The sequence below is a fragment of the Equus quagga genome, chromosome 1, assembly GCF_021613505.1.
Source record: "Equus quagga isolate Etosha38 chromosome 1, UCLA_HA_Equagga_1.0, whole genome shotgun sequence".
NCBI classification, from domain to species: domain Eukaryota; kingdom Metazoa; phylum Chordata; class Mammalia; order Perissodactyla; family Equidae; genus Equus; species Equus quagga.
In genome coordinates, this window is record NC_060267.1 from 74,312,500 (window position 1) to 74,337,480 (window position 24,981).

The following is a 24,981-nucleotide window of genomic DNA, read 5'->3' on the forward strand; positions in this document are numbered from 1 at the left end:
GTGCCGCCTCAGCATGGCTTGATGAGTGGTCCTAGTTCCACGCCCAGGATCCGAACCAGCGAAACCCTGGGCCGCCAAAGCAGAGCACCCGAACTTAACCACTCAGCCACAGGGCTGGCCCCTGATATGCCACTTTTTTATGCCTTCACTATTGCTTTCCCCAAATTTTCTCCTTTCAGCATTCCCATAAATGCAGCTGGCATGTTTTCAAATCCTTCAGTGATGTGTTCATGGTACTGGATTTTACCCTGTATTAAAACAACAACAAATATAATAGATTAATTACATATTCTGCATGATACACTCTTCTCATCCTCGCAACAAATTTATCAGGTACATCATGGGACACTTGGAACTATAAGATGGTAGCCCTGTCCTCCGTGAGCTTATAGTCATTTTGGGGGCACAGTCACATACACAGTGTACGTAACATTACAAAGTACACACAAGAAGGATTTCATAATAGGCGTCAGATCACAGTATAACAATAGGAGAAATGTCACAAGGGAAAGTGATTAAGCAATTTCTAAGTAAATTGTGTGGAAAAGGTTAATAATGTAATGATCTTAGAAGAGGTGGAAGTCGAGGAAGAAAGGGGTATCCTTCCAGGGTATTTATTATCTCTTTTAATCCTTCCAGTAGCCCAATGAGGTAGCACCATTGCCTCCATTTGACCACTGAAGAGGCAGAGCCCGTTCAGGAAATGTAAATACCCTTGCAGTCTAATCATTGCTCTTCCCTTCAAGCCAAGATTCTTTCAACACGTGTTTAACATTCATTTAAGAGCATGGGAGGGAAGGGCTCATTCAGAGAGGAAGGCTTTTCATTTCTCTTTCTCCCACAAGGCACAGTCTGCTAAGTGGAACTAATTCACATTTTCAAGTTTGTTCTTTTGAAGGAGTCTTATGTGGAGACCTGTGTTACCTGATACCATTTTTTCCTAACGTTTCCCAGTGATGGTTTGGTACCATTATGGATTTATGGAGGGACTATTTGCTTGAGGTCACTCAACTAGTAAGTAGGGAAGCTGGGATTTGAATCCCTCACTCGAAAGCCCCAGCTCATTCGTACTCTTGAAGAGGCAAAGAACCTGGAAAGTGTCAAAAGCTATAACCCAGTTTAAAGGTCAAAGCAGAGCATGAAAATATAAAATGTTAATAATATGAAAAATTAGAGTATAGAACACAGGGTATGGGAACTCTTTACCATCTAATTTTTCTGTAAATTTAAAACTATTCTAAAATAAAAAGTGTATTTAAAAAAGGGAGGGATGAGGAAAAAAAAAGCAGATGAGAGAGAAATTAGAGTGGCTCACTAGTTACTTAAAACAAAATTATAATTAGGTTCACTTTGTCAGAAGGAAGCAGTAGGGACACCAGCCCAGTGGTTTCTTGTTGTCAGCTGTGGTCACAGAGGGTCTAGATTCGATTTCACCAACAGGGACAAAGAGGCTACACACTGGGAACTTAAAAACCATTCAGCTCTTCCCAGCTCTCCAAATCCAGCACAAATCCAGCACTCCAAGTGTTAGACTGGGAAAAATGCCAAGCTCCAGTGCCTGCCAGTGGAGCAATCTATTTCTTTGAATTGGGAAATGATCATAAAGCCAGGAATTAGGAAGTGTGATACCACTTTTCCCCTCTGAAACTAAAATAATGCACTTTGGTTATTCAGATTTCTGCTGACTGAAACTCTACATGGTGTGAGGTGGGAAAAAGATCACAACGCAGGAGAAAAGGGTTGGCTTCCTCCTCTGATCTAAAGCCATGGCTGTAAACACCTGGAAGAGTCACCGCACAAACAGATGCCCCTCTAACATTCATTCATTCAACGATATTCATCTAGTGCCCACATTGATTCAGACACTGTTCTGGGTGGGGACATGTCAGAAAACATTGCTGCCCTCGGGGAGGTTACATTCTCATGGGAGGGCGATGGGTGATAGATATAATAAATAAGTGAATTGTGGTATATATTATGTTAAAAGATGATAATTTCTATAAATTAAAGTAAGGAGGATCAAGAATGAAGGGGGGGTTGCAAATGTAAAAAAAAAGGATCATTTAAAAAGTTGCCTCCTTCAGAAGGCACTTTTTTAGCAAAGATTAAAGGAGGTGAGAGAACTAAGGCAGCCACAGTGGGGGTGGCGGGTGGGAGGAGGGATTGGGCAGAGTGAGAAAGGGGGTGAACACTAAGAAATGAAATTAGAGAGGTAACGGGGGCCAGATCGTGGATAGCCGTGAAGGTTATTATAAGCACTTTGGATCTACTCTAAGTGAAACAGGGAGCTTTGCAGGGTTTTGAGCATAAGAATGACAAGGTTTGATTTATGCTATGTGTTGGGAATTGTCTGCAGAAGCGCAGAGGTGGGAAGCCAGACAGAGGCCACTGCAACATCCAGGCAAGACGAGACAGTGGCCCAGAGCAGGGTGGTAACCATGGAGGTGGGAGAAGTGGTCAGATTCCATATGTATTTTGAAAGTTGAGGCACAGAACTTCCTGACAAATGAGACATGGCTATGAGAGAAAGAAAGGAATCAAAGATGGTGTCAAGGTTTTTGGATTGAGCAACTAGAAGGGTAGAGTTGCCATAACTGAGATGGTGAGGTCTGTATATGAAGCCAGTTTGGCAGGAAAGATGAAGACATATTTAGTTTTTGACATGCTAAGTCGGAGATGCGTATTACACATCCAAGTGCGGCTGTTGAGCAGTCCAGAGCTCAGAACAGAGGGCCGGGCTGGAGACAGTTAGGAGCTGTCAGCATACTAGTGACATTTAAAGCCAAGAGCCTGGATGGGCCAACTAAGGGCTAGAGAGCAAGTGAATAGAGAAGAAACAGGCCCAGTGACCATGCCTTGGGACACTCTGTTAGGAACCTGGAGAGAAGAAAAGAAGCTGGCAGAGGAGTCTGACGAGGACCAACCAGTGAGGAAAACCAAAGTGTACCAAAGAGACAGTGATCACCTCTGTCAGATGCTCCCCACAGCCAAGTGAGGCTAAGAATTGACCACTGGAGTTCACAATGGGAGGGACATCGGCGACCTTGAGAAAAGCAATTTTGGTGGCATGGCAACAGTGCAAAAGCCTGCTATGTGGGTTTAAGAAAGAGTGGGAAGAGAGGAACTGCAGACAGTAAGTGTAGACACTTGCAGGAATTTTGTTATAACGGGCGCAGTGAGATGGCCCTGTACTTGCAGTGGAAATGGAGTCAACAGCATCAAAAGGGAATAAGATCTCGTGCGCAATTGCAGGGAGTGGCTCGGGAGCCCCTTACCTCCAAGACCCATTTCAGCAAGTCTTTCAGAGCCTTCTCACGGACTTCTCCTTGCCAGGTGGTGACGATGAACCCTTCCATGCGGAGTTGCTGATAGATCATATTCTCTGGGGGTGGGCCTGTGAAGAGGAGAGCACGTTTGGGCAACAGGGTCCAGGGTGGTAGCCATGGTGAAAACATGAGCAGTGCAAGTCGCGTCCCTGTCCTCCTAGTGCCTCCTTTTCCATTTCCTCCACTCTTTTCTGATCCATGGGGCTGCCCACAAATCAACACGCACTCTGTGGTAGGCAGAATAATGGCCCCCAAAGATGTCCATGCCCTAATTCCCAGAACCTGTGAGTATCTTACCTTACATGGCAAAAGGGACTTTGCGGATAGGATTAAGTTAAGAACCTTTAGATGGGGAGATTGTTCTGTATTATACAGGTGGGCCCAATATAATCACAAAAGTCCTTGTAAGGGAAAGAGGGATGCAGAAAAGTCAGTCACGAAAAAGTATATGATGATGGAAGTAGAGAGCATAGAGAGAGAGAGAGAGAGTTGAAGATCTTATACTGCTGGCTTTGAAGATGGAGGAGGGGGCCATGAGCCAAGGAATGCAGGCAGCCTCTAGAAGCTGGAAAAGGTAAGAAAAGAGACTCTCCTGTTGAGTCTTCAGAAACAACACAGCCCTGCCGCTCAATTCTAGATTTTTGACCTCCAGAAGAGTAAGTCAATAAATCTGTGTTGTTTTTTTCTTTTTTTTTTAAAGATTTTTTATTTTTTTCCTTTTTCTCCCCAGGCCCCCCGGTACATAGTTGTATATTCTTAGCTGTGGGTCCTTCTAGTTGTGGCATGTGGGATGCCGCCTCAGCGTGGCCTGATGAGCAGTGCCATGTCCCCGCCCAGGATTCGAACCGCCGAAGCACTGGCCACCTGCAGCAGAACGCAGGAACTTAACCACTCGGCCACGGGGCCGGCGCCAAATCTGTGTTGTTTTAAGCCACTAAACTGGTGGTAATTTGTTAGAACAGCAATAGGAAACTAACACACGCTCAGAGTCCTTGCACTGACCGGGCAGCCAGGGAATGTTCATCCCTCATGAGCCAGAAGCAAAGCCCACCAGAAACTTCCCAAACAGTTCTGTGGAAGAGAAAGAGGTCTGAACATGTGAAAATGGTTCTGTGCTACTCAAGGATGAATACCCTGAGATTCCCAATACTTCGCATGTTCTTCTTTATGGTTTAAAGCAGTCGCTCTATGGCATAAACCTGACTTTTCTGCATCCCTCTTTCCCTTATTTCCCTTCTGTTCTGTTCTCAAAGCAGATGCAAAACTATCGTGCACCCCTGGCCTAAGAGCCAGTAAGAGAGAAGAGATCAAGAGGCTCAGCAACTCCCACACCTGCTCCGGCCCTCGCCATTTCAGGATATCAAGAGTTAGCCTGTGGGGGCCGGCCCCATGGCTGAGTGGTTAAGTTTGTGCACTCTGCTTTGGTGGCCCAGGGTTTTGCCGGTTCGAATCCTGGGCGTGGACGTGGCACTGCTCATCAAGCCATGCTGAGGCAGCATCCCACATAACACAACTAGAAGGACCCACAACTAAAAAATACATAACTATGTACCAGGGGGCTTTGAAAGAAAGAGGAAAAATAAAATCTTAAAAAAAAAAAAGTAACATTAGCAGTCAGAAAAGTGGGGCTTCTTTTGGTCCTAAACCAATAGAAACTGAGGCAAGATAAGTGGGACGTGAGTGACATAAGAGAGTGACACATCTAAATGCTAGATTGGTCTTCCAGAAAGAGTGCTTCTTCAGACAACCCACACCAACCATATCTCTCTTTGCTTTTGGGGCTAAGGATTGAATCCTCATTTCCTCCTCTTGGAGGAGGAGGCAGGATTGTTTCTGAGCTTGTCCACCCTGATGGGAGTGCGGGTTTCTTTACTGAGAGCAAAAAACAAACGTGGCATTAAGGTTGGGGAAATAATTACTTGCCTCTGAGCTACCCTACCAGTGAAATATGTTAGCATTTCTGGAGATCAGAGCCAGGGCAGAATCCCATCTGATTACAATGGGATGGACATGGCCAGCTGATGTCTCAAAGACCTATCTGAGCAGCTGAACTTCCAAAGACTAATTGTTAAAAAGACCGGATCAAGTTACTATAGCCAAAATATTTGGCTCTACCTAACTGGACTGCAGTCAAGAAAATGTATCCTGGAGCTTTGCTCAATTGGCAGGCAAAAGATTTCCCATGATTCTAGCTTAGCATCAATTAGAAAAATATAGGGAAAAAGAGTTCCTAACAGTAAGATTGCCAAGTGCGTCTGGAGTTTTCTTCTGGGAGAAGGTAGCGTCTTGGATTTTTCACAGCCCAAGAGGGGATCTACAAGTCGTCCTTCCTTCAGCCCCTTCCACCCTCACCCACCTGTCTCGGTGCAACTGTGGGAGGGCTAGAAGGTTTCATTCCCATGAGTCAAGCCCATCACAGGATGAATAACCAATTTGTTTATGGTTGCCTAGATCCTGATGATAAACTGGAAGATTCCCTTTTTGTTCTTCCTTCTCCCCTTTTTGGATCACAGGTAAATCTGTTGTCTCACCAACAGCTACAATTTCTGCACAGAATTGTAGCAGAAAAGGACTCTGTATGAGGAGTTTGGAAGACCTGTCTTTGTTTTGGGTTTGTCGCTATTAGGATTTGAAGAGTCTCTGGTCCTCTCAGCCATTCATCTCCCCATCTGTAAATTAAGAGGCCTGTGCAACCTCTCTCAGAGGACTGGGGTTTAATGAATATAGTTCTCTAGTTGGTGCTGCTTTTGGGCGTCTGTGGTTGTGGAGGTGGGAAGGGGTGGTCTTGGCAAAGGAGAGGGGAGGAGGGGGGATGGAGGGAACGGCAGGGCACGGGAGAAACAAAAGAAGGACAATCAAGGAATGGAGGGGAAATGCACACTCCTTTCTTTTTTAGTGGAAATTGTCAGTTTGGTGAGGCCCAGAGGCCCTGCTGCCCTAGGAAGCACTGCCCACGACTGTCTGAAGGCAACGGCAGCCTGTTTTTTCCTTCACCCACATGGTCACCTTCTACCCATCCCCCACACCGCCAGCAATATCCCAAATATCCTGAAGAACCAGCCAGACCAAGGTGTTCTGTTTCTTAATCAAATCATGGCTGTCTTTTACAACATTGCCGAAAACAATAAGTAAAAAACTAAAACTTTTAATAACTGTAAGTGTTTCTTCCATATTTTCAGATCCTGTTATTTCTCTGTATCAAAATCTAATATAAGATGATTTAGCACAAATATACAACATTATATATTATTATTTTAATAAATACTATTTCATCAAGAATATCAGGAAATCTTTTAAATATCTTGATAGTCATTGGCCTATACCCTATCTGCAAATCTTCTCCTTGTCCAGTCTTCCCACATCTGTGACCATGTGCATGTGCTCATTACCTGGGGGAAGTTCGCCAGTACGGTTATATGTAGAGATGGCCCCACATATGGCAATTCTTCCGAATTTCTTCATCTGGCGGATAACAGTGTTTGAAAACACTCCACCTACCTAAACAGACAAGCCAAAAAAACCAAAAACACTTTAGCCCCGTGGCTAGTGGTTAAGTTTAGCACGCTCCATTTGGCAGCCTAGGTTCGGTTCCCGGGCATGGACCTACACCACTTGTCTGTCGGTGGCCATGCTGTCGTGGCAGCTCACATACAAAAAAAGGAAGATTGGCAATAGATGTTACCTCAGGGTGACTCTTCCTCAGCAAAAAAGAACCGAAAATACAAACCTTAAATAATATAACAGTAGAAGATTCAGGAGAATCATTGAGTGGCAATTATCATTTCACAATAATTGTTTTAGCAGCAACACCACTAATTAGCACAACAGAGCAGAAAATTGCATTTGGAGAAAGATCTTAGAAACTGTGCATTTCCATTTGACTGGAGGGACATACATTATATAACTTATAAATTTTACTTTGTTATATTTTGGGGTTCTCTGATCAATTCAGTAATCTCACTGCCTTATCTAAAAGTATGGAAAAATACTCAAGAGGCATTTAAAGAACAAAATTGCAGGACACATTTTCCAATTTCAAAAACTGACTACAAAGCTATATTCATCAAGACAGTGTGAGAACAGAAATGTAGATCAATAGAACTGAATTGAGAGTCCAAAAATAAACCCTTACATTTACAGTCAACTGATTTTCAACAAGAGTGCCAAGACAATTCAATAGGAGAAAAAAATAGTCTTTTTGACAAATATTGCAGAACAAATGGATATCCATATGGAAAAGAATGAAATTGCACCCCTCCCTTACACTGTGCACAACAATTAAAATGCACCATAGACCCAAAAGTAAGAGCTAAAACTATAAAACTCTTAGAAGAAAACACAGGACTAAATCTTTGTGACCTTGGGTTAGGCATAGCCTTCTTAGACATGACCCAAAAGCCCAAGCAACAAAAGAGAAAACAAATTGGACTTCATCAAAATTTAAAACTTTTGTGCTCCAAAGGACACCATCAAGAAAGTGAAAGACAACTCACAGAATAGGAGAAAATATTTGCAGACCATATACAGTTGATCCTCGTTATTAGTGTATTCCATATTTGCAAATTGGACTACTTGCTAAAATTTATTTATGACCCCCAAATCAGTATTCACAGAGCTCTCCTTGGTCATTTGCAGACATGCACAGAGCAGTGAAATAGACACAAAGTTCTCAGCCAAGGTCAGACAAAGCCATGGCTCTGCCTTCTTTGTGAAGCTCTCATACAGAGATTACTAGTAGGGGGCAGTGCAGAGTGGTTCAAGAAGCTTCCACTTTGGGGCCAGTTGGATGGGGTATGAATTCCAGCTCTGGGAGGATTAGTTAGTGGGGCGCCTCAGGCAAATTACTTAACACTTCTGAACTTCATTTTCTATTTTGTTAAATAAAGAAAATAGAAGTTACCAGGAGGAGTGGTTTTTAGGATTTAAGATTGTAATCTATGTGAAATATGTGCATATATATACATACTTGCCCTAGGAGCAATGGTTCAGTGTTTGTGGTGACTTTATAGAATGTAACTACCAGGAATACTGAGAATTGACTATATCTGATAAGGGACTTGTATGCAGAATATATAAAGAACTCGTGGGGCCGCCCCGTGGCTGAGTGGTTAAGTTTCCGCGCTGCGCTTCAGCAGCCCAGGGTTTCACTGGTTTGGATCCTGAGCACAGACCTAGCACTGCTCATCAGGCCATGCTGGGTGGCATCCCATGTGGCAGAACTAGAAGGACCTACAACTAGAATATACAACTATGTAGTGGGGGGCTTTGGGGAAAAGAAGAAAAGAGAGAAAAAAAAAAAACTCTTATAGCTCAACAAATTACCCAGTTGAAAAATGGGCAAAGAATTTGAATAGACATTTCTTCAAAGAAGACATACAAATGGCCAATAAGCACATGAAAAGATGCTCAATATCATTAGCCATTAGGGAAATGCAAATCAAAACCACGATGATACATCACTTCAAACCCTCTAGGATAGCCATAATGAAAACAACATGGGGCCGGCCCTGTGGCCGAGTGGTTAAGTTCGCGCGCTCCGCTTCAGTGGCTCAGGGTTTCCCCGGTTCGGATCCTGGGTGCAGACATGGCACCACTCATCAGACCATGCTGAGGCAGCTTCCCACATGCCACAACTAGAAGGACCCACAACTAAAAGTATACAACTATGTACTGGGGAGCTTTGGAAAGAAGAAGGAAAAGTAAAAATCTTAAAAAAATAAAAGAAAACAGATAGTAAGTGTTGGTGAGGATGTGGGGAAATTGGAATTCTCATACATTGCTGGTGAGAATGTCAAATAATATCTTGAGGAACTGCAAAACAGTTTGGCAGTTGCTCAAAATGTTAAATACAGAGTTACATATGACCCAGCAATTCCACTTGTAGGTGTATACCCAAGAGAGATGAAAACACATGTCCACACAAAAACTTGTACATGAATGTTCATAGCAGCATTATACACAATAGCCAAGAAGTATAAATGACTCCAATGCCCACCAACTGATGAATGGATAAATAAAAAGTGATATATCCATACAATGGAACATTATTTGACCATAAAAAGGAATGAAGTATTGATACATTCTACAACATAGATGAACCTAGAAAACAAGCTGAGTGTAAGAAGCTAGTCACAAAAGACCACTTCTGGGGGAAGTGGGGAATGACTGCTAAGGAGAACAGCATTTCTTTTGGGGATGATGAAAATGTTCTAAAATTGGTTGGAGTGATGGTTGTACAATTCTGTGACTATACAAAAAACCATTGAATTCTATACTTTAAATGAGTGAATTAATTCAATAAAACTTTTTTTAAAAAAGACATATGCACTTTCTTCATATATTTTATTTATTTATTTTTTATTTTCTTTTTCTGCTTTTTCTCCCCAAATCCCTCCAATACATAGTTGTATATTTTAGTTGTGGGTCCCTCCAGTTGTCCCATGTGGGACACCACCTCAGCGTGGCCTGATGAGCTGTGCCATGTCTGTGCCCAGGATCCGAACCAGTGAAACCCTGGGCTGCCGAAGCGGAGCGCGCGAACTTAACCACTCAGCCATGCGGCCGGCCCCTCTTCATATATTTTAGATGGAAACGCCAGAAGTATATTCCTTTTAGAGTACTTTGTTAGTAAATCAGATATTAAGTACAATTTGTACTTACGTTATCAAAATAACAATCATATCCATCAGGAGAGGCTTTTTTCAAAGTTTCTTCCAAAGACTCGACTTTCTTGTAGTTAAAGGCAACATCAAATCCAATCTTTTTAAGGTAGGCAACCTTTTCGTCAGACCCTGCTGCTCCAACAACTTTGCAGCCCTAAATGAGGAGAAAAATGGAAACCATTTATAAGCCACATGCATGGACCAACTCCACCCTCCTAGTCTAGAATGGTCAGGTTCCCCAGGAACACCCTCCTGGGTGCTGAACCACATATAGGAGGATACCATAATGGGTCAACAGGCCCCAGAGGTGAAATTAGTCCCTGAACTAGCCTACAACCCAACCATAACTTCACCTTCCTTTGAATACCCAATAGATCTCTCCTATGTTTGTGTGGTTTATAGTTCGTTTCAACCCGCTGGCTTGACAACCTATTCATTGGACTCTTACTTTAGTTTTGGGCTTCTCTTCCCTTGCAATGACTTGTGTGCTATCTGTGGGTGCAGTGGTTCTTGACTATAATTTTGGCTCAGTTCTGGAACTCTCATATCAGACAGCCCTCCTGGTAACTGTCCCCTTATTCTTTGATTTGGCCTAAAGCATTGGACTAGATGCTGCCTAATCATAGAGGAACTGGAGAGCCTTCTGAAAAACACTTTCAGGAGGAGACTAGAGATTGTATTGGTACATAGAAAGCAGCTCTTCAGAAAGCTCTGATATTATTGAAAGCTCTGAATGTATTGTGAAGACCAGAATGTGAGCCACCGTGCACTTTCAATTGGGGAGAGACCTTTGGGTTCATGCATGTATCTGCAAACAATGGCTGCCAGATACTTTTTCCATTTGTACATGATCCAAGAAAAAATTTTGCAAAAGCTCCATCCTTTGTCCTGTTTTCCTTCTAACCTTATGCTCACATAGGATGATCTCATTTACTCTTACGACCTCACTGTCACCTTCATGCAGACGATTCCCTCATCTGTTAACTCCAGCCATGCCTCTCTCCTGAGTTCCCAATTAGTATTTCCAATAACCTATGAGAGTCGTCACTTGGATCGCCTGAGGGACCTGATAATCAGTGTGTCTAAAATGGAATGTACTTTCCTTGCTTCTTACTTCTTATTCCTCTTCTATTCTCTGTTGTAGTAAATGATACCACCCAGTTATCCAAACCTGAAAAATGTGGGTCATAGGAGATGCTTTCCTTTCTCTCACTATCCACATCCAATCACCAGGTTTTATTCTTTTTTAATTTTTTTACTGAGGTCAAATTGGTATATAACATTGTAGAAGTTTCAGGTGTACATCTGCATAATTTGATATCTGTATACACTACAAAATGATCACCAAAGCTCTAGTTACCATCCATCACCACACACTTGACCCCTTTCCCCCAGTTCGCCCACCCTGAACCGCTTTCCCCTCTGGTAACCACCAATCTGTTCTCTGTATCTATGAGTTCATTTTGTCTCATTTGTTTGTTTTGTTTCTTTTTAGATTCCACATGAGTGAAATCATACAGTATGTGTCTTTCTCAGTCTGACTTATTTCACTTGGTATAATACCCTCAAGCAGGTTTTATTTATTTATTTTTTGCTGAGGAAGATTCTCCCTGAGTTAACATTTATTGCCAATCTTCCTCTTTTTGCTTGAGGAAGATTTGCCCTGAGCTAACATCTGTGCCAACTTCCTCTATTTTGTATGTGGAATGCTGCTACAGCATGGCTGCTGATGAGTGGTGTAGGTCTGTATCCGGGAACTGAACCTGGGCCACCGAAGTGGAATGTGCCAAACTTAACCACTAGGCCATGGGGCCAGCCCCAAAGCAGATTTTATTCTTTTCTACTGTATATTTTAAAATCCTGGCTCTGATCTCCACACTCCACTGTCAGTGCATGACAATTTTCATCTGAATTATTCTAAGAGCCTCCTAATTGGACATCTTGTTTCTAGTATTGTGTCCCTAGAAACTATTCTCCTAGCAAGGTCAAAGGGATTTCTCTAAAATGCAAAACTAATCACATCACTGCTTTAAGGAGTAAGCACAAACTTCTTATCATGGCAGTCTCCAGTGGAGTTTCTAAAAGAATAGGTTTAAGGGTAAGTCCTATCAAACTTTTGAAATAAAAATCACTTCTAGTTTTAATAAAACATTTAAAATTTCAATCTTGGAAATATTACTAATTCATTTTGTAAGTCTAGCATAACCCAAAGCCAAACACTGGGTGAGTTCAGAACAAAAAACTTTAAACCAAACTCGCCTATGAATATAGATGCAAAAATTCCATTTAAATTGTTATCAAATCCAAAGGGATAAATCCATAATATACCATAGGTAAATAAAGCTTACTCCAGGAATGCTAGAATGGAAAACTAATGTAATTCATTAACTGCAAAGTTAACTTATAAATGCTGAAATGGCATTTGATAAAATTCAACATCTATTCCTATGTATTAATTTACTTATTGAAATAAATTCTCCCTGCAGCCTCTATGGTAGCCTCATCTCTTATTTGTATTCCAAGTTCCCAGTAGCACTGGAGACCAGCCCGAAGCCTTGGCTGTTGGTTGTAGCCCTGTACTCATCTGTATTCCTCCTAACTCTTTTCCTAGGAACTTCGTCCTGAATCCTGCATCCCAGCCTCTGGCAAAAGATCAGCCAAACCAGACTGCCACTATGTGATACGTCCTGCCCATGTGTGAGCTGCCTGCTGCCGTGTACCCTCACCATCAGATCAGATCTCTTCAGCACAGGCACCTGCCCAAATCAGAGCCAACTTTTCTGTGCCCTGGGTACCTCCCAGGGGTTAGTTCCCAAGCCATGGCCCCACTGCTCTGGGCTGACTGCAACAGCCTTTGTAGTGGGGCCATGTGGTTGATGACTCTCTTTGGCTGATCTCAAGTCCCTCCTTCTATGGTTGGTGGTAATCATGAAGGAAGGAGATTAAGCTGTAGCAAGAAATGTGCAGTAAGAACTCTGAAAATAGTTACTGCTTCCAAACTCACTACTCTAGACAGAGGCCATTTCTGGCTTGATACCTGCAATGTTATCAAATAATGTTCAGGTCATGTTTGCTAGACCATTTTCCTCATTCTCCCCATTTCTCAATCATTCCCAGTCTCCGACTTCTAAACAAGATCCACTAGAGTAAACTCTCTGAGGCTACGGAAGGTCTGCTGTGTTCACTGTGGCATTTCCAGTGCACACTGTGGGTGCCGGTACATGTTTGTTACTGGAGGAAGACACTTACCTTCAGCTTAGCTATCTGTCCCACAACAGAGCCCACTGCTCCCGCTGCTGCATTAACCATCACTGTTTCTCCACCCTTCACACCACAGATTTCAAGTAGGCCAAAGTAGGCTGTTAGGCTGAGGGAAGAAAATTAAGGACATGTGGATACATTTATAGCTTTCCCCTATAAATCATTCAGATATACCCTGAAGGCCTTCTCAGTAGCCCAGTGCCATGGGTCCAGGTAAAAGACAGAAAATATAGGAAATGAATATTGCCAACCACTAATAGTCCACCTCCTCTTTCCCTACCCCTAGATAGGAATAAAGATGGTGGGAACTAGGGAGGGATGGAGAGTTGGCTGGAAAGGGGCTACCCCAGGCCAAGTCTCAGGGGCAAAAGAAGATAGGTTTCTCCCTAAATTTTAGGGATCCAAGAATAGAGAACTTGTGCCTCATTCCCATTTAAGTCCTAGGGAGATGGCGAGCTTCATGGGGAAAGCCTCCACGTCATCAGGGTGCCAGAGCCACAGAGCAGGTATAATGTATGAGGTATCCAGGCATGAGAGGGTCAGAGAGAAACACCTTGAGTTTTCCATGGCTCCAAAGTGGTATGGAAGAACTCTTGAAATTTCCCCATCTCACCCCAAGTGAGAGGTCGAAGTTAACCTGCAGCGAAAGAACTCCCAGGCCTGCAAAGATGCAGCTCAGACAGTGCTGATGGGGACTCGGTGAAGAAAGCACCACACCCCAGTGGACTGCCAGGCTGGAAGGGGGTGTGGCTGAGGACTCAGTGGGGAAAGTCACACTTTGAGAAGACCAGCATAAGACTAAGATCAAGATCAAGAAGTCGTCCCCTTTCTTCTGACACTGAATTTATGTTACCCCTCGGAGCTTTTACATGAACCCTAGAGGGAAGAAAAAGGAAATTCCGAGTTTTAAACCTGAAAAGATCTGAGAAATCACTGCGTTTAACTGAGGTTTTATTTACTCTGCCAGTCGAGATGAGGGCTTGAGATAGAAATGAAGTACAGTAGTAGAAAAATTTTAAGTTACGTTTTTGCACTCCTGAGTCCGAGCCCATGAAATCTATATCCATTATGGCGATTAGCAAGCCACTTGTAAAAATTCAGACAACGTCGTGTAAAGTTATTTCTATATAAAACAGAAACTACATGTTGGCATAACTTAAGCTTCCTCAGCCTCTGACTATATTTGGGGGCCCATTAGAGTTGGGCATTGACGGGAAGGCGGTGAAAGGCACAGACAGCACCTTTTCTGAGGAGCCAAGTATTGAATATTCCCTTAACGCAGTTTTTTTCAAAAGATGGATGGAGCACCACCTGCGTCAGAATCACCTGAAGTTTTATTAAAAACTTAGATTCCTAGGCCCCACCTCAGACCCACTGATTCAGAAATACTAGGATGCACAAATCCGAATTTTAATGAGACTCTAGGTGATTCTCATGAATACAAGCAACTGAGAACCAGCACCTTAATGAATGCTGATACCAGAGTGTGCTAGGCAAGTTAACCTAACTCCAAAAGAGAAGCAGAAGGTACACTTTCTGATTGTGTCCTTCCACCCACAATAACCAGTATCCCTTCTCCCTCAATCTCCCTTCTAGATATTTCCAGAGTCAGCTTTTAATTAGACATAATGAACTAAGATACACAAGGCCTTTCCCAAACATTACCTCTTTTTAAAAATAAAATAGAGTTAAGATGGAGAAGCCAATGGTAAAGAAATCCTAGAGGGAAAATTAAAGGTACACTTTGGACTAAGTGGAACTTGATAGACTCAACAGGTTGGAGAGCAAAACACGTGAACTCTTTGAGCTTAACTGAGAAAGCAGAGGTCCCTGGTGAAGGAAAGAATGCAATACTTTGGGGGGAACATTAAATCTTTGGAGTCTGAACAGCTGAAAGACACCCTAGGTTTCAAGGTTCAACTTCTTTCAAAGTCTATAGCAGAAGTTCCAGCATTCTTGAAGGGTTGACCCATCCCATTGGTAAGTGGCTCATAACGGCAGGAATTCTCAAAGGATGGGTGGTGTGTTGTTGGAGGCTAGTAACATGGCAAAACTCCTCCCCTCAGTCACTGGGAAACCACTCAATGGTGTAAAGCTGATGGTTTGGAGTGGGAGTACAGTCCTTAGGGGCTCGGAAGAGATGAGTGAGAAATATACACACAAATGAATAAATTACCCTCTGTTACAGGATTCAAATCTAATATTTTACAAACTATTTTCTCCCCACCTAAGTCACGGGAGACTTGCTCCGAGGTTTCCTCATGTCTACGTTCATGCCCATGCTCCTACACTTGGCTCACAATTTACAGAGAGCGATGGGACAACAGAGTGGGAGGGAGACCTCTCATTGAGAGGGTACAGGCAGGCAGGAAAGACCAGGAAGTGCTGTAAGACTGCTTAGTGCTCACTAATTGAATGTAAGATGGTGTTAAGTATCCTCTAATTTCACAATGTTGTCTCTTGGCTGTGGCAATTCTGAGGAGTTCAGATTCTGAGTGCAATATGAACTTGGGCTGTATGGGACTGGTGTTTGCTAGAGGCTGATTGTTTGGGGTGTATGTTTCCATCTCATTGTTTAGAAGTCTTTCAAAGTGGGAAAAAGAAAGGGAAAAGGAGAATGGGAAGAAGGAAGGAAGGAATAAAAAGATCACACAACTTAGAGAAAGAAAAGAAATAAATGAATTCTAGGCTAGGAAAGTTTTGGGGACTCCAAAAGGAATTCAATCAACCTTGCTTCTCCAGGACATAAAAGGAAATTTGAGGTCCAAAGTGCAGCTGGGAGCTGGAGAGCAGACACAGCAGGAACTGACCACGAGTCTTCCTGAGGGATAAGGCCAAGAGACTCTTGAGTATTTTACTGTGCCAAGCTGAGTGACTGAACTTGTGACTCATCTCAGTTATTTAAACTTCAGATCCCCTTACACCTCAGGAAACGCAGATGTGAATAGGCAAAGGTGAGGAATGAGGGACGTATAGAAAGGTCAAAGTAGTCAACTCTCTTTCTCATTTTAAACTCTCAAATGGAGACAGAGATGAGTGAGGAGTGAAGCCAAGCCCTTTCCATCGAGAAGAGGAGCTGGTTCCTTTCTGTTGCTATTTACCAGCTACTTGAGAGGGATCGTGCCGCATGCTGCTTCTCACGGGCACTTTCTTTTTGTACCTGAGGGTGTGTGACCTAATTTTCCTTTAGTGCCAAGGCCAACCGTAGTCTACTCTTCTTCCCTTCCTAGTCCCACCATCTTCTCTAATCAGCCCCTGAGCCTATAATATCTGATGTCTCTTCTTGTTGACCAAGTTCTGGACAAACCATTTTGGAAAACCAGAATGTCAGGCATTCAAACAAATGAAATATACCCACGAAACTCACCCTGGCATGCCAACTGTTCCCAGAGCCAAAGACAGTGGTAACGTGTCTGGCCAACCTGTAGGCAGCTTTTCCAGTGCTTTTCCATCAGAAATGGAATGCATTGTCCAGCCTGAATGGGCCAGTACAATAGTTCCTGTTGGAAAGGCTGAGTTTTGACTTTCCACAACTCTGAAAGATAAAGCACATTGAGACATGCGAACCCTCTTCCCTTTCAAGGGAGTCAGGATGGTGTATGGTTAATGTACACAAAACGGCATTGAAGTTGACAGTCCATGATTGAGTACCGCACTGCATCTCTCCATCTTAATTCTTAGCCATTGGTATCTCCTTCTCCTTGAGAAAATATATGAGCCAACAGAGAAGAATTCTGTCAATTGGTCCAGCATTTGTCCCTATTCTCATTCACTTTTCTCTAATCAAGAGGTGTTCATCTTCTGGCTCAAGGTACCCTGAATACCAGCCTCTTCAGTTCCTCAGGGACCATCTTCCTCTCTCTGAATCTTTAACATTTTCCTCTTGACTATCCCTTTCCCTCAGTAAATAAAGGAACCATCTCCTCCTTCTCTCTTCTTCCTTTTACAGCCAAACTTCTTCACTTGATGACCCAATGCAACCTGTCTTCCACCCCTACTACTCTACTAAGGTCACAACCACCCCCTGGTGCAAAATCTAGTGTACCAGCATCATTCATTATCTGACTTTACCTTTCTATTGTACTCAACCCCGTGGGTCACCCAAAACTCTTCCCCACTGGTTTCCAGCATACTGATTTCTCCAGGCTTTTTGCTTCCCCCTTTTTCTAAGCTGCTCCTTTTCTGTCTCATTTGCTGATTCTTTCTTCCATCATCTCCCACTCTTACCTTTTTTTACTGTCTTCCTCCAGACCATAAAGTTATATAACACACATTTATTTTAGCAAATTAAAAACATATAAAATAAAAATAGCAGTTCTAATACCACAATACAAAGATAACTGCTAATATTTTGGTGTATTTTATGGCAATCTTGATATATTTTTAAGTCTAAATTATATGTATTTACATAATCAAAGTAATTTTATGTGTTTTGTAACCTTATTTTTCTCTCTCAACATTATACTAGTCTATATAAGTTATACTTTTTTTCCATGTTGGTAAGAATCCTTCAAAAACTGTAATGAATTTACATTATTCCCCTATTATTAGACATTTAGGTTATTTCCAGTATTTTTCCTAGTGTAAATTATACTTCAATTAATATTCATAAATATGAATTTATTATTTCTTTAGGTAATAGTTCTATAAATGGAATTACTAGGTCAAAGGATATTAAAACATTCGTAACTCTGGCTGCATATTGCCACATTCCTTTCTAGAAGATTATGCCAACTTCTGCCTCCACCCTTAATGTATGATTGTATCACAAAATTTGCATCACAAGGTATTATCTTTAAAAAAATAAAACTTTGCCAACTCAGCAAACATAAATATATGCTCATTTCTTTGATTCTTAGCAAGAAATGTGTAAGGCCTATACAAAGAAAATTGGTAATAGCCCATAAGACAAAAATGGGTAAGTGGAGAGATATACCTTGTGCTTGGAGAAAAACATTGTAAAGAAATCAGTTCACTCTAAATGAATCTATAAAGTCATCAAAATCCCAATAAAAATTCAAATAAGATTTCACTAAATGGTATTATAACTAGCTAGTCAGTTGGACATAAACACTTCAGTCCTTATTCCAAAATAAAAATTAAATGACTCCAAGATTTAAATGTAAAAATTACAGTATAAAATACTAGAAGGAAACATGAATAAATATTTTAGCCATTTTGGAGGGGAGAATGCCTTTCTTATCATGTAATGAAACCAAGATGTCATAATTACTAATATTAATAATTTTATCACATAAAAACTTTAAATTAGGATTGGGCACAGGAGAAAGATAAACAAAGACCCAAATATTGGCAACACTAATATTCCTAACACACAAGGAGCTTTTACAAATCAATATAAAAGATGAAAAGACCTAAAGGAAAAAGGCAAGGCACATAAACAGCTAATTCAGAGAAGAAAACTGCTAATGAATTTACAAAAAGAATGTGAACATCACTAATAATGAAAGAAATTCAAATTAAACTAAGCATGAAGTATCAACATATTCATCTCAGATTTCCAAGATTGATGGTAAGCAATGGGCATATAGGTATGAGAGAAACAGGTTCTTTAATACCCTACTGGTGGGAGTGGATACTCATACAATCTTTCTGAAGAGCAATTTATCATTATCTCTTCACATTAAAAAATGTGCATCTTACCTACACGACTGACAAACCATAATGTACCACTGAAATTTCACAAGGTTGTAAACTATCATAATCTCAATAAAAAGTTAAAAAAAAATGTGCATCTTCTTTGACCTAGAATTTATACTTCTGAGAATTCAATGTAAAGAAACATTCATCCAAGTGGGCAAAGAATACACAGAGACACGCAGATAGATGCATACATAGTCTTTGCAGAACTATTCGTAGTAGAAAAAAATTGGAAACAGTTGTTATCAGAAGTAGATTAATTAAATGGCAGATAAGAATGAAATAATCTGCAGCCATTAAAAGGTAGGTAGTATAATTATATACTGTCAACCAAAGATATCCATCACATAGTAAGCGAGAAAAAGCAATTTGCTGAAGGGCATTTAATCCCATTAAAAATTATACATATTAGTATGCGTACTGAACAACTTTTGAAATAATAATACATTAACAACAGTCATCTCCAAGGTTCAGATGATGGAGGAACTTTCAGTTTCCAAGATATAAATTTTTATTTTATTTGAATTTTTACCATAATCATGACCTGGATGAATACAATTTTTTTAGTAATTAAAAGTAAGGATAGCAAAATGAAGTTGACATGATGACAATTTCACACCCTTCCCTCCCTGAATTAGTCAGGAAGGGGTCAGACTTCCCAAGTTATTTCCAAGGTCAGACAGTGAGTGAACCACGTGAGCTGAAGAAATTGTAGGAGCAATGGACAGAGAGCAGGCCCAGCAGGAGGTAAACGGAAGACATATTTTCCAAGCACTGGAACAAATGGAAATAACTACCTGGCCACTTGTTGCCCCATCATCACATCACCCTCCTTCAATTTTGTTGCCGCTATTCTGAAAAACAAAAAGCAAAAAACAAAATTCCATTCTTAATACATAATAGCATCTGGGAAAAACGGTCTTGAGTTTCGAACCAAATAGAAAACTGCTGGGGAAGTGTGCACAGAAACAAAACCAGACACAGGAGGGCAGAACAACTGGTGAAATGTGGGAGGAAGGCTGTTATAGTTCTGCTCTGTAACCCCAAAGAAGCATTCTGAGAGGACTTTTCTATAAAATGAACATGAGAATCTTTCCATCATGCTCATTGTGGATGAGCTGCTACCAGTGACTTTAAGAACATAACCCAGACACTGCTGGGTACTTGTTACCCAAAACACTAGCCACACAAAAAGAAATGCTAGTTAACATTTTAAAACATATTTTTCACTTTAGATTTGAATCTAGCAATCAGTTATGAAAAAAAATGATTTAAAAGAACGATGGCTATATTATTTACCTAGGCAAAAAATTACTGAGAAATTAGTGGCCCATGAAAGCTTTTCTTCCCTCCCCTTGTTTACTGAATACACACATTTGAGTCAACTGCATATTACCTAAATTAAAAGGATACAGGTAAACGGAAGGCAAGAAAATCTAATTCTGGTCTTAGCATCTTCCTCTACCCAAATATTTGCCAGTAGTGAAGTGGACACATTGGAGTTTGGCTTCTTTTTTCTTTTACTTTTTTGGGAAGCAATTCTGGTGAGCAATGAGAGGCAAATTGTGCACATTAAGATAGGAGATGGTTGTAAAATAAAGGGGCGAGGGGAGTTCCTCCCCAAGCTTCTCAGACCTTTGCCTGCAAGAGATGAGCATCCATGAATCCCATCACTGATACCAAAATGGGAGAAATGAGTGTTTTGAATCAGACGGATATTTTAAAAGACTGACTACTTCAAAATAGGGTCCAAAACACAACATAAGAATTTTTAGGAGGAAAATAATACCTCATGTAAGGATCCACGGTGAGGAACAAAGCTTCCAGCAAGACCTCTACAAAATAAAGCATTCAACAGGCAATTAGAAACTGAGGGCCTGGTGCCTTGTCTTTGGCATTCTAAATAAACACAGGCAATCCTTCTGCTTCAGGATTGCCCTTTTGTTTGTACTTTCTATTGAAGAGACAAGAAGGGCTCTCATTTTTGGCTTATCCTAGTTAATAACAATAATATTACATTATTATTATTATTATTTACTCAGCACTCACTCCATGCTTTACATGGATTATGCCATATGATATTCTCAACAATTATCCTTTCCATTTTATTTAAGCTTAGGTTAAGTAACTTGCCCAGGGCCACATTTGTAACTACTATGTTACAGTGCTCACATAATGTTTCATCACAAGCCCCAGTTAGTATTAAAAAATACACGCATTTTGCTGGAGTGACTCTGATGCATGCATTCTCTGAAATTTTGAATCCAAGTCCTGGCTACCTCAACTTAGATGGGGCCCATAACTGCCATGCTTCTTGATTGCATGCCCTTTTCTCAAAGCTTACCTACCTGTAAACACCCCTTACAGATACCCCTTATAATGTGCTCTACAAAGCTAATCTCCAAACATGTTATGGGGTGTGTTGCTATTTCTCTCCCTTAGATTTCTTTAGGTTTATCTTGTCCCCCCATCTCCCCGAAGTGGATGGGAGGCTCCTCAGTGATGAATGAGGGGTTTTCCCTCCTGTCTGCTCACAGGGATATTCTGAGCTGTGCACAGCTGCTAGGCAGTGCTTACCCCATTGTCATCATCGGGCTACCAGGACAGAGGGGAAACCCTCCCCGTGGTCTGGTGAAAATCATGAAGAACTGCACCCAAGCATGAGTTTCAATAACCAAGAAAAGCAGAGGGATCCCCCAGCATGACATCCAGGCTTCACACAGACAATCTTGAAAACGTCTTTGCGGCAGATTGCAAAATGGCCACAAATACCTCCCATCCCTGTGTGCGGGCCTCTTTGCCACTCCTTCCATCAAGAAGTCTATTTGTCACCCCTTGAATCTGGGCTTCGCTATGTGACTTGCTTTGACATGACATATTAGCAAACATGATACAAGCAGGAGCTTGAAAAGTGCTTGCACATTGGACTTGCCAGTTCCTGCTGCTCCATATCCATGAGACCACTGTGGAAACAAAGTTCAAACTAGCTTGCTAGAAAGGCCACATAGAGGAGAACTGAGACATGCATCTCAGTAGAAAGTCTGCTAACCACTAGACATGTAAGTGATGCCCATCCTAGATTAACTATTGAGCCCAGGTGAGAGCTACAGAAGAACCATCAACTTAACCCAGTCCAAACTGCCAATCCACAGAATTGTGAACTAATAAATGATTGATCAAAGTCATTAAATTTGGGGGTAGCTTGTTATGCAGCAAAATCTAACTGATACAGTCTCTTCCAACTCAAATCTTATGAGTATGACTTACCTCCATTTTTTAAGGGTGGGAGTTCAACTGTCTTCAACTCAAAGTTACTATTAGTAGGGCTGCCTTCAAAGTGCTTCTTCAGGATCCAGGTCTTAGCATGAACCATCCTGAAGCTTCTAGAACACAGTAAACAGGTAGTCAACTGCCGTGAAGTGACTGGATTATTATGGCTCCCTAGTGGAGGCCATACGGGACTGAAAACAGAGAGCAGTGTCTACCCATCATCTACTTCTCATCATTATCATTGAACATCAATCACATTTATTTTGTATTCGGTGTGTTTCTGTTGCTGTGTTAAGCATTTCATATGCATCCTTTGATTTTATCCTCATAACTTCACTATACGATAGGCATTATTATCATTGCTGGTGTGCAGTGTGCAGAAGAGAAAACTGAGGCTTCCTCAGAAATCTCCAAGACCAAGGAAAATGTGAACCGATATAGAAATGCTTCCCAGCCACCGCTAGGGTTTCTGGAGGGAACTAAACAGCAACCTGGCGTGCAAATATTTCGTTTCTCTCTTCACGTGAAGCAAATCCTAAGAAAAAGTGTTAAACACAAAGAGTCGAATAGAAGACCACGCACACCTTTCAGGCGCGTTCTAAGGCAGTCTCAGGAACACCTGAACACCACCAGGGGGGCGCTGCTGCTCTACCCCATTCCAGGCACGAGTCTTCTTTGGCACCAGAGCGGAAATCAAGGATTTGTTTGAGCTTGACCTTACTCCCACATAGAACCAAGACCGGATGATTCCGGCTGCCCTGAGCACATTTGTCTGGGTCAGCACATTTTGCTGGGACTGATCTTCCCCGCATCACCTGGGAGCTGTGCCTTCCCCACGAGCTAAGAGGCTGCAAACACGACCGCAGGCGCCGGCGATTTTACTCTGTCCAGGGACCAGAGGCAGGTAAGAGGAATAATTATAACTTGGAATGGGCACTTCTGCTTTGCAAGGGAACAGTCAGGGGCGGTCCGATCCGCAGCCACGCTGTTCCTTCTTGTCTCTTTTCCCAAAAAGGTAAGCCGCTGCGAATTCTGAACTCGCCACAAGTCCAGAAGCCCCCATGAAAGGGGGTCGCCGCAGAAGCAGGCGCGGTTCAGGGAGCAGCCCCCCGATCAGAGGACGGGGGCCAGGTGCGGTGCCTGGAGCAGGCACACTCGCCCCCAGCTCCCGCCTCCTCGCCCCGCCCGCCTCCGTGCCCTTTAACCGAATTCAGACCCCGACTTTCTTCTCCTTCCCTACTTGTCCCAGTTTTGCAGTCCCGCAAGTTCCGTGGCTTAGCCGCCTCCCCGGTGCAGGCAGCCCTGTCGTGCGGCCGAAATGCAGCCAGGCCACGCTCTTCCCTCCAGCACCCGTCTCCGATCTGTCCAAGAACCTGCAGGGCCCGGCAGGCATGAATGGGGACACCTGCTTCCAGGTTTCCTCCAGTGCAAGACCCAGACGGTATTCAGCCCATGGAGAGGGAGAGGAACGCGCACGCGCTCCGCAAGAGGGGAGTCTGGAAACTCAGCAGGAAAGACTCGTGGGGTTGGGGATGTTTACTTACAAGAGTTCGTGGAACCCACCAGCTAGAGAAAGCGGCTGGAATTGCGCAGCACAGTGCCAGGGGCGGAGATTTATTTCCTGCCGCTGAGGGTGCGGCTTCCCCGGGGGCGGAGCTGCCCGGACCCCGAGCGGTCACAGAGGGAAAACCAGGGTCGGAGGAGTGTGTGTGTGCGTGTGTGTACAAGGTGCTTCCGGTAGTAAAAGCCCCCATCGGAGCCCCGCCGGGGCGGTACGGACCCTGCACCAGCGTCCTCACTGGGAACGTGGCGGAAAGATGCTGCGTGGGAGTACTAGCGGTGGCTCACCGCCCAGGCAGGGAAGAGCCAAAGCCAGGGCCGCTGCCCGGCTCTGGTTCAAGGCTGCCTTTGGTCCCGGGCTCCTCCTTTGCCGGGCAGTTCGTCTGGCGTCCGCGCCTCCACCCCCGTGCCCGGGTGCTGGCCCCCTGTCCGCCCGTCCCCGCTCTCACTGGTGAACACCTCTTTACCTTTCACGAGCCACTTCAAACGTCGCCTCTTCTGTAAGTCCTTCTCAGACTTTCCCAGGTGGGAGTGAGCGCTCCTGCAGCTGAGGCGCCTCCCGCCGTCCCAGCCTTGCCACATCCCGCCCTTGGCACGGCTTTCCCGGCTCGGGAGGAGAGGTGGTCTCCGGGAGGGGTTGTGTGCAAAGCGGAGGTGCTGGTTTTAGACTACCCTGGTTCGAAGCCTGCGTCCCCCACTTCCTAGTGGTGCAGTTTTGAGTGAGTTACGTGATCTCTTCCTACCTCAGTTCACTCATCTGCAAGATGGGGATAAGAATACTGCTTTATGAAAATTAAATGTCTTTTGAAGAATAAAATGAGTTAATAAACACCAGCTCTCAGTAACAATCTTTTGACCTCCCCACTGGCCCTAAGTCAGTCCCAGGCACCTGACACGGTCTCCAACTCCTAGCGCAATCCTTGTCAATTGTGTAATGTAAGTAATGAAGCAACGCGAAGATGTTTAAAGAACTTGAAAACGTCCCCTTCATTTCCTCCATTACCCCCTCCTTCAGGTGACCAAAGTCGTCGGTGTAGTGTTTACCCGTCCACTCCCTTCTGCACAATCATTCAGACATACATATAGAAGGGCTTTTTTCCCCGTTTTTACAAAAATGGAATCAGAGTACCAAAAATGGGATGGTACTCTGCACCTTTTTTCCTGATTTAACATCATGGACATTTCTCCACGAGACAGATAGAACTTGTTACTTAAATAGTTCTGGGGGCCGGCTGGCCAGT

The 24,981-nt window shown here is 42.9% G+C and overlaps 1 protein-coding gene across 2 annotated transcripts; it reads right to left on the reverse strand.

Moving 5' to 3' along the window:
- On the reverse strand, window positions 1-24,155 carry PTGR1 (prostaglandin reductase 1). Of its 2 annotated transcripts, none has more exons than XM_046672202.1 (10): window positions 23,725-24,155; window positions 22,178-22,290; window positions 20,700-20,745; window positions 19,708-19,764; window positions 16,617-16,784; window positions 13,238-13,355; window positions 9,987-10,142; window positions 6,716-6,824; window positions 3,276-3,394; window positions 1-248 (listed from the first exon to the last, which is right to left on the reverse strand). In XM_046672202.1, exons 2-10 carry the CDS (start codon window positions 22,281-22,283, stop codon window positions 138-140), a joined length of 990 nt encoding a protein of 329 aa, XP_046528158.1. In that variant the 5' UTR covers window positions 22,284-22,290; window positions 23,725-24,155; the 3' UTR covers window positions 1-137. The 2 variants fall into 2 exon arrangements, with proteins under 2 accessions (XP_046528158.1, XP_046528152.1); XM_046672196.1 differs by having other exon boundaries at window positions 22,178-22,293.
- Window positions 24,156-24,981: the final 826 nt, after the last annotated feature.